This window comes from Colletotrichum aenigma, assembly GCF_013390185.1.
Source record: "Colletotrichum aenigma strain Cg56 chromosome Unknown KSG_Cg56_contig10, whole genome shotgun sequence".
In the NCBI taxonomy this organism is placed as follows: Eukaryota; Fungi; Ascomycota; class Sordariomycetes; order Glomerellales; family Glomerellaceae; genus Colletotrichum; species Colletotrichum aenigma.
Window position 1 is genome coordinate 1,485,265 of NW_023500916.1, and position 15,478 is coordinate 1,500,742.

At 50.5% G+C, this 15,478-nt stretch overlaps 5 protein-coding genes across 5 annotated transcripts; 2 read left to right on the forward strand and 3 right to left on the reverse strand.

Moving 5' to 3' along the window:
* Positions 1 to 278: 278 nt before the first annotated feature.
* hyuC-1 (N-carbamoyl-L-amino-acid hydrolase) lies at positions 279 to 1,836 on the reverse strand (the record flags this gene model as incomplete). The annotated part of the gene is made up of 5 exons (XM_037329519.1): positions 279 to 345; positions 398 to 980; positions 1,041 to 1,306; positions 1,363 to 1,677; positions 1,733 to 1,836. The coding sequence occupies 5 exons, from the start codon at positions 1,834 to 1,836 to the stop codon at positions 279 to 281; spliced, it is 1,335 nt and encodes a 444-aa protein (XP_037171476.1).
* A 580-nt stretch (positions 1,837 to 2,416) lies between these two features.
* Positions 2,417 to 4,020, forward strand: CGCA056_v014278 (putative transporter; the record flags this gene model as incomplete). The annotated part of the gene is made up of 4 exons (XM_037329520.1): positions 2,417 to 2,609; positions 2,663 to 3,380; positions 3,429 to 3,671; positions 3,720 to 4,020. The coding sequence occupies 4 exons, from the start codon at positions 2,417 to 2,419 to the stop codon at positions 4,018 to 4,020; spliced, it is 1,455 nt and encodes a 484-aa protein (XP_037171473.1).
* A 3,046-nt stretch (positions 4,021 to 7,066) lies between these two features.
* CGCA056_v014279 (uncharacterized protein) lies at positions 7,067 to 7,865 on the reverse strand (the record flags this gene model as incomplete). The annotated part of the gene is made up of 2 exons (XM_037329521.1): positions 7,067 to 7,111; positions 7,164 to 7,865. The coding sequence occupies 2 exons, from the start codon at positions 7,863 to 7,865 to the stop codon at positions 7,067 to 7,069; spliced, it is 747 nt and encodes a 248-aa protein (XP_037171472.1).
* A 2,043-nt stretch (positions 7,866 to 9,908) lies between these two features.
* Positions 9,909 to 11,152, reverse strand: CGCA056_v014280 (uncharacterized protein; the record flags this gene model as incomplete). The annotated part of the gene is made up of 6 exons (XM_037329522.1): positions 9,909 to 9,914; positions 10,001 to 10,083; positions 10,140 to 10,349; positions 10,406 to 10,604; positions 10,662 to 10,959; positions 11,034 to 11,152. The coding sequence occupies 6 exons, from the start codon at positions 11,150 to 11,152 to the stop codon at positions 9,909 to 9,911; spliced, it is 915 nt and encodes a 304-aa protein (XP_037172087.1).
* Positions 11,153 to 11,804: 652 nt separating this feature from the next.
* Positions 11,805 to 15,455, forward strand: CGCA056_v014281 (uncharacterized protein; the record flags this gene model as incomplete). The annotated part of the gene is made up of 6 exons (XM_037329523.1): positions 11,805 to 11,957; positions 12,015 to 13,875; positions 13,941 to 14,192; positions 14,246 to 14,293; positions 14,344 to 14,499; positions 14,554 to 15,455. The coding sequence occupies 6 exons, from the start codon at positions 11,805 to 11,807 to the stop codon at positions 15,453 to 15,455; spliced, it is 3,372 nt and encodes a 1,123-aa protein (XP_037172088.1).
* Between the last annotated feature and the right edge of the window lie 23 nt (positions 15,456 to 15,478).

A 15,478-nucleotide genomic window follows, 5' to 3' on the forward strand; every position in this document is an offset into this window, starting at 1 on the left:
AACTGCAAAGCCGCCGCGCACGTTCACAATGTATAACAGTGTAATTCACGAACATAATGAGGCAAGTTGGCCCCAATGACGGGCTCATGAAGAATCAAGCTATTCGAGCGGGAATACCGAGAACTAGAAAATATAGTGATAGTTCTCGTATTCAGGGGGCCTTATCCCGTTGATTGAGGTTCGGCAGCTGTCTTCAGCAAACGACTCAGTCACTCCGCTCACCAAGTACCTTGGATCGTCAATTGATCTCAAATTGAACACATGGCAGATGGTAGCACTTATTTTCCGGCACGCAGCTTATCATAACGCAGTACCGCTCCAAGTAACACATTGGCACCAATCGCGCTATGCAAAGGTCAGCGTCGTTTATCAATCAGGTTGACGGGATTAACAATACCAGTCCTCCGGTGAGCAATATTCCGTAGGGTTGTGGCTGATACCCTCCCTTGTCTGTGTGAAGATCATGCTTGTCGGCACCCGCAGGTTCGTGTAGCAGCTGTCGTGTCCGGCACCACTGATCATTGGCCTGAAGAGCTTTCGGTCACCCGCTTCGGGAAGCGTGGAACACACATCAGCTGCACTCGCCTCAACAGCAGCGATGCAATCCAGATGGAACTGAACAGCCGGACTGTCGACCAGGAGTTCCCAGTCCACAACGCATCCTTTCCCGCTGTCATCTTTTCCGATACGCTCAAACTCTGCTTCGCAGCGGCGGACCATCTCGCCCAACACTGCGTCCTCTACATGCCGCACGTCAAGGGTGAACTTGACTGTGTGCGCCATTGTGTTGACTGTTCCTGGGTCTGTGGTGAAGATGCCCGTTGTGGCGAGACCATTGAACTCATGAGCGATGGCGTTGGCCGCAACGATAAGCTTGCTTGCACAGAGTACAGGGTCCTTGCGCGCATACAGTGGTGTTGTTCCGGCGTGACTATCGCGACCTCTGACAGTGATGTTGAACCATTTGAAAGCTTGCACGCCTGTTTTCAATGTTAATACTTAGTCAGGTCTCATAGCCATCACCAGGCTGGGGGTCTCACCTTGAACGACACCAATCTTTTGCTTTTCATCTTCCAGAATAGGTCCCTGTTCGATGTGTAGCTCGAAGTGGGCAGCAAAAGGATTTGTGCGGTACGAAGCCGCGCGTTCACCGTTGTAGCCGATTCTGTCGAGCTCCTCCTTCATGGATTTGGGTTGACCGTCGCGTGACGACACCTCCCTCAGGTCCCAGGCTGTTTGAAGGGTGATGGCTTCAGCCCAAACGCCTGAAGACACAGCCATTTTCGGGAACCGCGCACCCTCTTCGCTAGATTTAGTTAGTATTTAGTTGGGAACGGACCGTTTGCAACCAAGAAGACGTACTTTGTCCAATTGACGACGCCAACTGGCCCTTCGGTCTCATAATCATTCTCACTCAAGACTCGCAGCACCTCAAGACCAGAGATGACACCCAAGATGCCGTCGTAGCGACCGCCAGTGGGCTGTGTGTCAAGATGGGATCCCATCATGATTGGCGGGGCATTCTTGTTCTTTCCAGCGCGGATGGCGAACAAGTTGCCCATCTCATCATAGAAGGTCTCGCAGCCGAGCGACCTGGCGTGCTGCATGAACCAATCTCTCACTTGCTTGTCTGTGTCGTTGAGACTAAGTCGCGCCATACCGGTATCGATAGCTGCTCTATCATTGTGAGATTATGAACGTGGGTATTTGGGACATTATCTGGCAAGCTCACTTTCCATATCGATGTGCGGCGCCAAATTGGCAACTCTCATGGAGCAGTCCAGCCAAGCTCTCTTGACTGATTTTCAGTTGACTCGTGGTGCCCAGAGAACCCATGTTTTGCTTTCTTCCGTAAAGCTTTCCGCTAGTCGGTTAAGTAAGAATGATTGGAGTACAGTCCAATGAATGCAGCTAAAAATGTATTGTCGAAATCGTTCATGGAGATTCATGGATGAAGTGATATATCAACTCAAGCATGCTCAGATCGGCAAACAGCCAACGGCGTCTGAGGATGCCCCGCACCGGGCGATAGGACAACCCAATTGGGAAGTGATTATCTACCGACGGCGGTTGTCCGCCGTCGGCCGTCATCGGCCGTCGGTATTTACCCCGGCTGACCGCCGACAATGCGGGGCTAACTCTAGTTATCGGATAGCTTATCCCCAGGTTGACGCAGTCAGGTAGCCAATGGCAGCTTTGCCGGTTATCAGACCCGAGGTGGTATCTCTACAATCATTCGACCCTGTTGGTCCATTGTCCGCCACGTCGGGAAATCAAAGGAACTGCAGTTATCAATTGAGTATATACATCAGCCCATATCTCGTAAGGATGTTGCAATTGGTTTAAAGTCTCATGCATGGTCTGGTCAACTTAAGCATCGCTGCAGACATCATAGCCTCGTACCACACCCGCCACGATGACCATCCCAGGCAAAGACTTGTCGAACAAGGATGTCAAGGTCCGGCAGCAAAATGATAGCAGCAGCCTCAATGCTGCGGAGATCGCAGTCGATCCCCAGGAACGAGCAGTATTGTCCAAGTTCGACAAGTTCGTGATGCCGCAGATGGCGCTGCTCATTCTTTTTGCCTACCTTGACCGAACAAACATCGGTTTGCAACCCCACCCATGTCGCTTCATTGACGCACTGACTGACAGATCTAAGGAAATGCTCGCGTGTTTGGTCTGGAAGAAGACACGGGTATGAAAGGCACCGATTTCAACGACATCTCCATGTACTTCTACATCTCCTATGTAGTCTTTGAGACGCCCTGGGTAATGGCCGTCAAGAGGCTAGGTCCAGGTCGCGTTCTCGCCATCGCAATCGTCAGCTGGAGCGCCATCACCATCGGCACAGGTTTCATCAACAGCTACGGCGAAGCCATCGCCTTGCGAGTTCTTCTTGGCCTCTTCGAGGCCGGCCTATTCCCCGCCTTGATCTACGTCATCTCAGAAATCTATCCTCCTGCATCCCAGGGAAAGCGCGTGGCCGTGCTCTACATCACCATCGCGCTGTCTGGTGCACTGGGTGGATTATTCGCATACGGTGTCCAAAGCATGGGTGCACGCCACGGACTGTCTGCCTGGAGGTGGTTGTTCATTGTCGAGGGTACAATTTCGCTGGTCATAGGCGTCATTTGCTGGGTCAGTTTGCCCACGTCGCCGGAGACAGCTTGGTTCTTGAAGGACGAGGAGAAAACTGTGATGATGCGCATCAAGGAACGAGACCAGATGTCTAAGGAGAAGACCTCGTTTTCCTGGCCACAGGCTGTCATGGCCATTACCGACCCCTTTGTCTATCTCGCTTCGGTGGCACTTTTCTGCTCCTCAATCGCCCTCTTTGGTTTCGGCACGTTTCTTCCCACTTTGTTGAAGGGTCTTGGGTAGGTTTCAGGACATCTCAAAGTTAAACACCCGCTGACCATCTCCAGATATACTTCTCTTCAGGCGAACTACTTGAGCATCCCAGTTTATATCCTTGCATCCATCTCAACTGCGATCACAACATTTGTGTCTGACAGAATCAACCGCCGTGCTGTCTGTCTCATACACTCCCCCGCGTTGGTCATTTGCGGGTATGCCATTGCGGTTGCCACCGGCAACAAAGCCGCTGGATTCTTTGCTATGTTCCTTGTAGGCGCTGGGGTTTACTCCTTCAACACTGTCCTCGTCACGTAAGTCACCTTCTTGTAGAGTATGATGTATATGCTGAACCTTTCTAGCTGGGTTTCGAACAATATTCAACCGGACTACAAGCGCTCCGTTTCGATTGCCATGCTCATCTCTCTGGCAAACGCTTCTGGCATGGCCGCATCCCAGATTTACCCCTCATACGATGCCCCGAGGTACATCATGGGCAATGCGGTGTCTCTTGGAGGAGAGGTTATTGCATTGATTTGTATAGGTTTGATCTACGCTCTTCTTAAATGGCGTATGCGCCGTAAGGAGCGTCTACTGGCCGAGGGCAAGGAAAGCAACGGTAAGAATGGCGATCAAGCGTTGCACTTCCAATACGTGTTCTGAAAGCAGCTGAATTGCCTTGATGGACGATTCAAGCCATAAATAGATTGATTAAGCGGAGCTATGTACAGGACATGTATAGGTACTTGAATGCTTATGTGTTGTTCCATGTCAAGACGCAGGCTCTCGGAGGCCTTTCCAGTAGATAGCGTCCACCTTTACAATAGCAAATCGCAAAAATGTCCACGATTGTACTCTCGTCCGCAAAGCTTTTCTCCAAGTGTCAAGTAAAGCCCGATCAAATGACAGCATGTGCGGCTCGCTTTGCTGTAGCGATAGCATGTAGCAAAACAGTCCTGGGTATGACAGACAATGTCTGGTGTAAGCTGGCCAGAAAGCGGACTGATGTCTTACATCGAGTCCACAGATGAATTTCGTTATGGTCTGCACCAAGCTTCGCGAAGCTTGGAGGATGGAGGTTGAAGATGCCGGTAGCATATTCGGGTCGATGTCGGTACTTATGATGGGGCGCAACAGGGCGCGGAAGATGAGAATATGAACGGTATAGTACGTAACGTACAACGGAGCATGGCTTTCGATGGAGTGCTCAGCAGACGGCTCGGTTTCGGGATGTAATCGGAGAGATTTGGGTAAGTGGTCCAACCAGTGGAGAAGTTGTTGCCGGGGCCCACGAGCTTGAGATATCAATGTTTCTAGTGTTGGGCGTTGTGATATCGCGCGGAGGGTGCTGACAGCGTTAGCCGAATCATGGGCCTGGGGCGAAGAAACTCACAAGAATAGCCGGCAGATTTTATCGGCGATCCTGGTCAACGAGCAAAGGTGGATAATGTAGTCCGGTGATTGAGATCCACCAGGCAATGCCGGCGTTGCAGGGTCAGTGTCGAAATCATCCACAGTGAGCGGCGATACGTCCCAGTCATCATGTCTTATCATAGACGACCGACCATGAGTGACAGACCTCCAAGTATGTTCAACAAAGACGGACCACCATAGTCTTCTTCGTAGCCTAATCTCCCAAGGCGGCAGGTTCCAACCCTTTGGGTCTGCATTAAGACCTAAGGACTGCGCCATCCCGAGCAAGGAGGCAGCCATCGACCACGCAGAAGGGTTCTCGACCGAAACAGAATCAAAAGATGCCTGATTTAACAGCAAGAGAAAGATCTGAACAGTCGAGAGTCGCGGGAAGTGCAACTCCCTCTGAAGACAGATGTATGAGATTTGCCATAGCGCATCAACGCTAGGTTTCGTATACGCATTGTTCATACACAGCGTCTCATCCCATGGCGTGAAGGGCAAAGCAAGCATGTAGATCCCCGCCAACAGCCCCGTTGGTGCCTCTGCAACAAAGTTTTCTACGTCTGGGAGAATACGTGACCGAGAGAGGATGGGCAATGCTTGGAAGACAAATCTGAAGTATCTGTGGAGAGTCAGTCCGCCCATATCATTGTGAGAGCCAAAGGGGTGGTTTACAGCCTGACTAGTGAGGTTCCAGTGTCCTTGTCGACGATAGTTTCCAACCTCTCCCGCTCATCTACTTTGGGAAGACACTCGCCAAGGACTCTTTGCGATTCAGCGGCTGTTCCAGTCTGGCTTTGCAAGAAGTGAAGTGGCTGGCTCTTGTCACCAGTGACCTTTCGGTAAGTGACTCTGAAGAAGTCAATCTCGTCTTGGTCATTGTGAGGAAAATGATTTACCAAGAATGGATCAGATTCGTTCGAATGTCCGATTAATGTGGTGGAGTGATTCGGACGTTCGTCTAATGAACTTCTTTCGCGAACACAGTCCATGTCTGGTGATTTCATAGCCGCATGTGTTGCAGGTTGCAAAACGCCTTCGTCGCTAGTAATTACATTATTTTCTTGGGGTTGTAGGAATGCAGCCGTTGAGTCTCGAAACTCCAGATTCTGGGCCAATGGGTCGTTTCCCAGATCCCAGTTCAAGGGGCTGTTACTGGGCCAGATAAATTCCGAGACGGCATGTTGGTCATCGGCAGTATTATCTGCAAGATGATCAGCAAATTTGGCGGCGTGTTCATTTATTTGGTAAAGGTACTTGTCATATTTAACATGTCTTGCTGTGCTTCCAACATTAGACCCGGTGATAAAGTCATCACATTCTCAGTGGGCGATTGACTTTGTGTTCCAGAAACAAACGCAGGAGAGACAGCTTGACGGCCCTTCGGCCTCCTGCCGGGGTTACCAACAAAGGTGCATTCCCGACCAATTCTCTTGCACAGCTGGCAGGGCTGCAATGGGTCTGGAATGTTGCACAACGCCTTGCGTGCGCGACATAGGTCACATGGTCGCTGGGCCTTGGACCGATAGCGTCTGGTCCCCGCTACTGTCGGATCTGTGGCTGCTGAAGATGCACTCATGATGCAGAAACAATGACTGGGGAACTCATTCCGAAGATCGGCTCAAATGATGCAAGGAAAATGGCGCAAGATAGTGTCAGCGGATGATTGTTGATCCTATTCCAGGTAGTCGTCTTCTCGTCGCAACAACAAAGTCTCGTTGGAAGACGCCTCTTGAAGTACGATAGCATCGTCTCTAACTCAGTGCGGTTGGCTTGCTATGAGGACAGCAACTTCAGAGGAGACTGTGGGCAACTTTCGCAACTCAAACTCAAACCAAGACACAGTGTCCACTTACCCCTGACACTATGCGGACATCTTACCCCACGTCCGGCTTCATCCTGGGACCTCCACAAGTTCCGTCAAGACCTGTCGTGAATTTACATCAATATTTGAGTCGAGGCGGTCGAATTTGCGGAAAAGAGCAATAGAAACTTATTTGTACTCTTACTTTATCTTAGTCGAATGGCACCTTGTTCACAGCAGATGGAAGTCTTCTTATATCACACCAGGCGAGGTGCTCGATGAGGCCTCTTCTGGTATTTTCCAGCTAAAAGGTAGATTCGAGTTGGCAGTACACCAGGCTGCCAGGTATGTATATATTGAAGTTGTAATTCTTTGTACAAGATTGAAAATAAAGGTTTCCCTCACCTGAAGCCCTGCTTCCGCAATGCATTGCAGGGCTGCCTCGCTCAAAGAGCGTTACTGCATTCGGCCCTACAGCTTTAAGACCGCTTAGGAGCTATTCATAGCAGGGACGGTGATCTTCTCAATGGTCCACTACAAACAGATCAGTACTTGGTTCGAAACAATATTTCCATTTGTAACATACCGTCTTGCCGCCGTCAGCGGTAGCAATGCCAGAGTACGTGGCGCCGGACTCGGTGTAAGCGCCATCCTTGTAGGCAGCATCCTTCTCGGCGAAGACAATGGTGGTGTTGGTGTAGTACTGGGGCTCAACGGTTCCCGTGGGGGCAGCTTCGTTGTTGTCCTGCAGCTCAATGGCTGTGTTCCACAGAGTCATTTTTCCGGACTTCTTCTGGTAGGTAGACAGAAGCTCGCCGGTGACGGCGTCAGTCATGGTCTGCTCCCAGAGGTAGGTCGACTTGTCGATCAGGGTGTAGTTGAAGATAATGCCGTTCTCGTAGTTGGTGTCGGCGGTTCTCTTGTCTCCGACAAACTGGACAGTCGCTCCGGTGCTGTCGAGGCCGTAGACCTCAGAGGAGATGCACCAGGTGGAGTCGGCCGCAGAGCCGGTGCACTCGCTCATGCCAGCGGGGTATGAGCCGACGATGCTCTGGATCAGATCACCGGTCTCGGCTCCGATGCCGATCCAGGCGAACATGTAGCCCTTCTGGCCAGACGGCATCTTGCCAGGGTAGATAGTGCTAACGGTGCTGATGATCTCGGAGGTCGTGGCTTGGAAGCCAGCGATGGGACCCCAAGTAACATCGCGCTTGTTCAGGAGGGGGTTGGCAGTGGCAGTCGAGCCGATCAGCGCCAGGCTGAGGATGAAAGACTTGGGGGCAATCATCATGAAGGTGGGTCTCTTCAAGGGAGGAAGTGAACGTAGGTAGTTGGAATAAAGGAGTGTGGCGGCTCTTGGTGGCCTAAGGTGTGGTTGAATTGAGAAGGCTGAATGGAACTGATGCTTAGTATATGTTCAAGCCCAAGAAACGTTCCGACGACGATCTTTTGTCGTCTCTCTGAGTCAATTTAAACCTATTTCTATCTGCAACTTCAACCCGCCCAACTCGCAACTTGCGCGCAACTCAGAATCGCAACTAACCCAATGATCGGCACACCGGCAACGAACCCCAGTTATTGCCCTTCAATCTCCCACTCTGGGTTCGCGCCGGGCCCTGTTCGAATAGAGTGGGCTTCCGCTTTTCGTGAGCTTGATTGTCGTTCTCAATTAATTTTAATTTAATCCCTTGTGCATCTCAGGGGTAGCTCTGTGGGTGGGACGGAAGGTGGGGTGACAAAACAAAAGTGCATCGTCAGCATGGTTTCTCGGACTCGGTCTGGACGCCGACACTCCCCGTGGCAATTGGTACTTGCCTGGACGCGATGATAACGGCTGCATTTGACTGTTGCAAGAATTCTCCGTTGATACGTTCTATGTGCATCGGGCTCAGAAGAAATGTATTTGAATGGAATGTTGATGGGCTCATAACGATGGTCCTGGCTTTGAGTTTGCAAAGCAGTGTCAAAAGAATAGCAGGGCTCTCTGTTGGAGAACTGGCCGGTCGAACTGACCTTGAGGAGCGTGATGGAACTTTTCGTAATTTTGAAGAACGAACGGCCGGGAAATGGACGCATGTGTGGGCGTCTCTATGATTTGTAGCATTCTCCATACGATGACTGGTCGCAGAACTCAATTTCCACATGTCCCTGTCTAAAAGTTCGGACTGGCCCCAATTGTTGCCAACTTGAATATTCACTCACAACTAATAAGCCCGGTATGTATGGTTTCGATGATGGTGCTGTAATAAGCTCAATTCTGCTCGTCTCTCAGGAGGTCAAGGATCAACTGGTTCGGGATCCCAATTCCGTAGGTCTCTCGTAGTTGCTGTAGTACAACGAATTCTTCCGTCCTTCTTGGTGGTCAGATATCCAAGTCAAGCCTGGGCCATCAGTGTCCGAGGAGGACTACAACAAGGGGGATCGTCTGCCTGCAACAGTCATCCTTGTTCCGAATTGGGTATCGAAAAGTTCTGGAACACGGAGATAATTATTCCGCAACTAATCAATACATGCGCAGCTGAAACTAACGAAACGGAGTAGGCAGCAATTGACGAATCTGACCGTGCAAACATCCGTGAACAGTGACAGTGGGAGAACTGCCATCAATCACAAACAACCTCAAGCCTCCATCGCCCTTGAATAATTCTTAACTGTTTGTCTGGACATTTCAAAGACTGGGCTCCACCGCTCTCACATCATAAACATTCCTGCTTCTCCTGGAATATCTTGGGTGTCCTCAACGTCTTCCATCTCTAAGATGCAGTCGCCTGGAAGCCACCGACGCGCGTGGATACTGATTGACGGATTCGTAAGTAATACCTTCAAGATGTAACCAGGCCGGCGAAGGTTTGCATTGTTCACGAGATCCCTCAAGAATTCGACAAACTTGCCAAACTGTTCAGCATAATGCCCTTCTTCCATGAAGGAAATACCGTCCACGATGACGAATACTGCTTTCCCAGCCGCCGCTGAAAGTAGCAGATCAAACAGAGAGCAAAGCACACGCGGCTGCTGTGCCTTAATGCCTTCAACGACGTTCATATCGATTTGAGAGAGATCGACATGGTCTTGTGTAACCGCATTTGCAAGCTGATAGTTAAGACAGCGGATTATCCCAGTTGGTCCGCTGCAACTGTCGTTGGGTGAGTTGTGCTGGCCACAAAGGTGGAGTATGGAAAAACTGCGTTCCGGATGTTGTGATACGCTTGCCGAGAGGAAGCAGGAGAGCAACGTGAGAGGGGAAGTCGCTTCCTGTTCCGCGTTGAGTTGCATTCCTCCGTTTATGATCAAGATTTGTGACATATTGGATTGAAGCCACATAACAAATCTCTCATTCCTGAGCATGCTCAATGCGTGGTTTATCAAGCCAGGTGCACAGGCATTTTGAACATCGATTATGGCTGTTTCCATGTCCTTACGCACCAATTGAGGTTCAACATTGAGGATGTCTCGAAGTTGATTGAGATTGATGAAGGTTTTGAAGAGAACGATGGCCTGTGGGTTCTCTGGTTTCAATCCCGTGAGCGTCCGGTTGCCATGAATTTGGTCATTATTGACGTACCATGTCTCCACTGAGCATATGACACAAGACTGTTCAACTGGCTCTGCAAAGTCCGGAGAGCGTTCTCTTGTCGCCCCAGACGTCGGTGCAGATTGACTTGGACAGTTTCACGGAAGATTACAACCTTGTCATTGATGTTTTTCTTGATCGTCTCTTCTTCTAGTTTAGCACCAAATGTTGCAGGGAGCAACAGTACTTTGAAAGCGCGCTCTATGAGTTTCTGGGTTAGCGAATCCACTGCCCTCCAGGTTGGCGTATAAATGTACCAAAAGCAGATTCGTCGATCCACTGGAGCATTCCCTCAACTCCATCAAGTATACCTATGTATAGGTTCTCTGCAGCACTCCATACTTTTGGGTCCGCGTCGTAGATATTGACGTAGGCCTCCGTTTGCTCAACGATCTCAGGTAGACTTTCGAGACAGGCCAATATCTTCGTCCTCACCTCATCCAGCCTTTTGGCTGCCTAATAGATAGGGCATGTGAGTACTTGTATGCAAATCTCAAATAAAAAGGGACGTACGAAGAACACAAAGGTCAGTGCTCCGCACAGCACTCCTGCGACCCCATCGTTGGGAAGAAAGTTCAGCAACATCTCCAAGTTCGATGCGCTTTTTTGCAGGGACCTTCCTGCAGCTTTGAACGGGTTCTTTCGCCATCTCGTCTTCTCTGCATCCTTATCAATCGCTTCTGACGCTATTCGTTTCACATCATCCCATCCATGTTGACCATTGATGTGGAATTTCTTCAAATCCTCGCGCTTGGCGTGTTTGACGAAGGTTTTCACGAAACCCCAGAAAGAGTTCGTTCTCTCCTGAGCTCTGTCATTTCCTGTCAGTCTTAAACACAATCAATTTATGGTGACGGTATCTTCAGGACATTATGTAGTACTGACCTTTCAGAAGCCTGCTGTTGGCTTCTTCGTTCGGCAAGCTTGTTGGTGGCCGAGATCTGCCAGCTTGGGTCAATTTCGGAGGCTCTCCTCACCATGTACGTGTCTACATGTGCACTCATGATGTGAGACTTTCAGCAATAAAGTCACAAAATCGGAGGTGTCCTTCCGCACTACAAACACGTCAGAACTGGATTCGGCTGGTGATTATGGTCCTTGGTCAGAAATCCAGAACCTCGAAGTTTAGTTCTTTTTCTGCCGCCCATCACTTCATCAAAATACCGTTCACGGAATCAGGCTGGAGAGATGATGGGTAATACAAGGGCTGGGGATCAGGATGAGGGGAGTGAGGGGTGCGGCGCTAGCCATAGCAACAAATGCAGACGGCGGGCAACTGCTGATTCCATTGGCTCAAATGATCTCTTGTCATCCGCATGGTAAGCAGTAAACCTGTCCCATGTCGTATTACGCGCAGCTGAGCATGCATGTTGCTGGCGAGGCAAGGGTAAAGCGCTTATGTTGGTGTGGTAGACCAGGCTGCCGGGGGGTTGTTTGAAGCGGACATATCAGCGGAGACGATCGCCTTCAGGACGCTGTCCCACAAACTCTCTTACCTTCTTTTGAGTCTTGACAGATCGCTAGATAAGGCACGTCTGTTAGAAGTCAGCAAACCTGCGAACGGTCCAGGAGTTCTGTCGCAACATTCCGCATTCGAAGAAACCAAAGTCGAACTGCCCTGCTGCGCACCCTTTCCTCGAAGCAAACACAACAACAATGGCTGCCCCATCACCCAAATACCGCCCATCGAGTCCCTTCGCCGCCCCGGCATACGATCTTGCTCTTTCATCGATCGGCGATTCCAGCTTCATCTCAGAAAGTGGCCATATGGACTCAGAGAGCAAGGCTACTACCCCATCTGCTTCTCCTGTAAGATCAGACCACAGACGATATCTGAGATGCTCAACGTATTGACCGTGCCGATAGAAGATGATTGAAAGCCGAATCTATCCTGATGTGCCTGACTCTGCTGGCCTAACGGATGAGGCAGATGATGCCAGAGAAGAATTTGTGAATGGGTCCGCAAGCCCAGATGACGACGAAGATGACAGAAGTGTTCACTCGGCTGTGCCAAGGGTCGCCATAGGATGGAGACTACGCGATATTGCCAGCCGCCTCAGAAATTTCAAGAACGCTCCGCCACAATCGGGGACGGCGACGCCTGATCCTGACAAAGACAACATTACGACCTTGCAGCGCCACGTGGAAATGATGGAGTGGGTTTCGGGATTGTTGAACCAAGTACCATCCGAAACGGCCTCGTCAATTGGCGAGGAACCGGAAAGGTTCATATACATTCCGAAGCTACACGGGGTTAAATGGCGCGATTTCGTAGTGCAGCCTCCACCACATGTACCAACTGGAGACGAACCGACACCTCACACTCACTACGCGGTCTCCTTTCTGGATGGGGAGTTTCCCAATCGAAGGCGCGTACCAGGAGCCAACTGGTTCGAGGAGATTGAGGAGGCTCCTCCTCCCATTGATGTCGCTTCCGGACGTCCTGAAGGCGTCAAAAGCCTTCCACCGGTCATTCATGTGAACTCTTTGGCTACACGAAGGCTCCTTGCTTCAGTCACTGAGGTGACAATCAATGTTGATGCACCCAGAGGGCAACTTGTTATTTATAGACCCTACAAAATTCTGGTTCATTTCGACGATCAAATTCGCAGGCAATTTGCTGAGATCGAGGATCTTATTTCCAAAGCAGGTCGAGGCCCTCCAGCTAGGAGTGGTGACGCAAACGCCGACTCTCTCAGAGAGAAGAATGAAGGGATCAAGACTGAGAACGTCACCGGCGAGAAAGAAAGTGATACTTCAGGCGCTGGTAAGCCTTTGCCTCGTATATCACTATTTAGGCCCGCAAGGCTGAAGGAGCATACGTACGAGGAGCTCCAGGAAGCAAGAGCAGACTTCGCCGCGCTGGTTGAGTTTATGGACAAATTTTTGTCTCCTTTATGCAAAGCTCTTAAAGATGCCAAAGAGATGCGTGTCAGCTTCAATGAATTGTGGCACCTCTATATGCCTGGGAGCCTGGTATATGTCAAAGATCCTGGTGTGCCTCAAAAGCTGTGGCGTGTCATTCAAGGCACTGATGGAAGAGTCGGTGCATTCGCACCAATATTGCACCCCACTCATCCAGGGTTCTTGAAACTTGGAGGCAGGGCCAGTGCTAGCAGAGCATCACCCATGAGATTGGACTGCTACTACGTGGACTTCAACGGCACTCATTACGTCCGGGTTCTAAAGCGGTTTCAGATCGAACCGTTCAAAGAATTCGTGAGCATTAGAGGTCTCTCCATTCTGCCTCTGAACGTTGCTGAAACCGAAGGCTTGGTGGACATTGAAGACCTTCGACGACAGAGTGAAGATTTCCTATCTTACACCAAGCCCTCGTACTGTTATTTCAGAGGTCGAAGTTATGTGCATGAACCGGAAGGCACTCTCATGCGTCGGCCAGCAGATACAATGATGGGCTCTGTAGCCGTGTTGTCTGAAGCCATCGAAAGTCCTGTGGTTGTGGACTTCGAGCGCTGCCTGCAAACAATACCCGACTGGAAACCATGCAGAGAGCCAAGAGAACTATTTTCACACAACAAAGACATCGGACCTCCGCCGTCAGCCGATGACGATCGCGTATGGGACTTGCGAATTGCCGAAAAAGTTCTGAACTACACGGACCAATCCCAATCGCTCGAGTGGTACAGCCGATCACCGCCGACAGGGGATGAAGTTCTCCTTTTGCCAAATAGAGTATTCGTCTTCGTCTTGCGAACACGTCGCTGGGGTAAGACACCGAGATTGTGTGCGTTTTAATGCTGGAGATCTAGCTACTAATACTGTTTATCATAGCTTCGATTCCGCTTGGAGCTGGAAACGCTGGTACCGATGATCATAGTCTAACACGCATGACGGCAGATCCATCCGCATGGGATTCCCTTCAGATTGACCAGAATCACAGGTCCATTATCCAATCTCTGATGGCCACTCATTTCCGCAAGAACAAGTCTGAACGTCGACAATTTGACCTCATTCGGGACAAAGGAAAAGGGCTCATTGTCTTGCTACATGGTGTCCCAGGCGTAGGGAAGACGTCAACAGCCGGTGAGTCGATGTTTGAAATGGGTTTTAAGTGCTCGGTACACTGACAAACTTAGAAACTGTTGCACAGTATTACAACAAACCTTTGCTGCCGATTACTTGCGGTATATTGTCTTAGCCCCAAATACCATGGCAAAACCTGATTGTCAACTAGGTGATCTCGGAATGAGCCCAAATGATGTCGAATCCAAGCTTCAGCACTCATTTCAGCTGGCTCAAGCCTGGGAATGTGTACTGCTTCTTGACGAAGCTGATGTGTTCCTCGCCGAACGCAGTCAAGACAACATTGAGCGAAATGCCCTCGTATCTGGTAAGTCAAGGGGACAATCAGCGTCGCAGGCAATTCAATAACTAACCAACAAAGTGTTCCTTCGCGTGATGGAGTACTACGAAGGCATCCTCTTCCTCACAACAAACAAGGTTGGCTCTTTTGACGAGGCCTTCAAGTCCCGCATGTCAATGGCCCTCTACTACCCTCCCCTGAAACAAGACCAAACGGAAAGGATCTGGGCTGTTCAACTTGAGCGCACCGAGAAGCTCTCCGTCGAAGCTGCCCCTGACGACGTGGACCAGCACGTGCAGTTTGACCGCGTGGAGATCATGACCTTCGCCAACAAGCTCTGGATGTTGCAGGATCTCAAACCAGAGTTCAAGCCCGTTTGGAACGGGCGACAGATTCGCAACGCTTTCCAGACGGCTGTCGCGCTGGCAGAGTGGCACCAGAAAGAGAACAACATCAAAGGTCTGATCAAAGTCAAGGGAGAGCATTTTGCGAAGGTCGCACAGGTTTCGAATGATTTCAATAAGTACCTGTGGGAGGTGAAGAAACAACGGACTGATGAAGCGTTGGCATTCAAGAAGGCCCACCGTTTTGACCAGTTTATCTCGTCTCAACTCGGCGGCGGCACAGGCAATCCTGGGCAGCAACAGACCACGGGGCTTGGGGGTTGGGACGGTTCGATGAACGCGGGGATGATGGGGTTCGGCGGGCAGACTGGGACGGGGATGGCAGGACCTGGGTTTGGAGGTGGTGGCATGCAACCTCAGGGCGGATTTGTGAGCCCTCAGTCATGGCAGAGTGGATTCGGTGGTATGACGGGTAATGCTACCAACATGGGATCAGGGATGCATCCTGGCGGTGTCAATGTCCAAGTCATGCCCGGCCAGAGCATAGCTGGGTTGACAGATCAGCAGCAGACACCATCGACGAATCCTCAACAAGGAGGGTCGATGCAAGCAATGTTCGGCCAAAGCAGTTGGGCATGATCAAGACGGAACCGATGGTTATT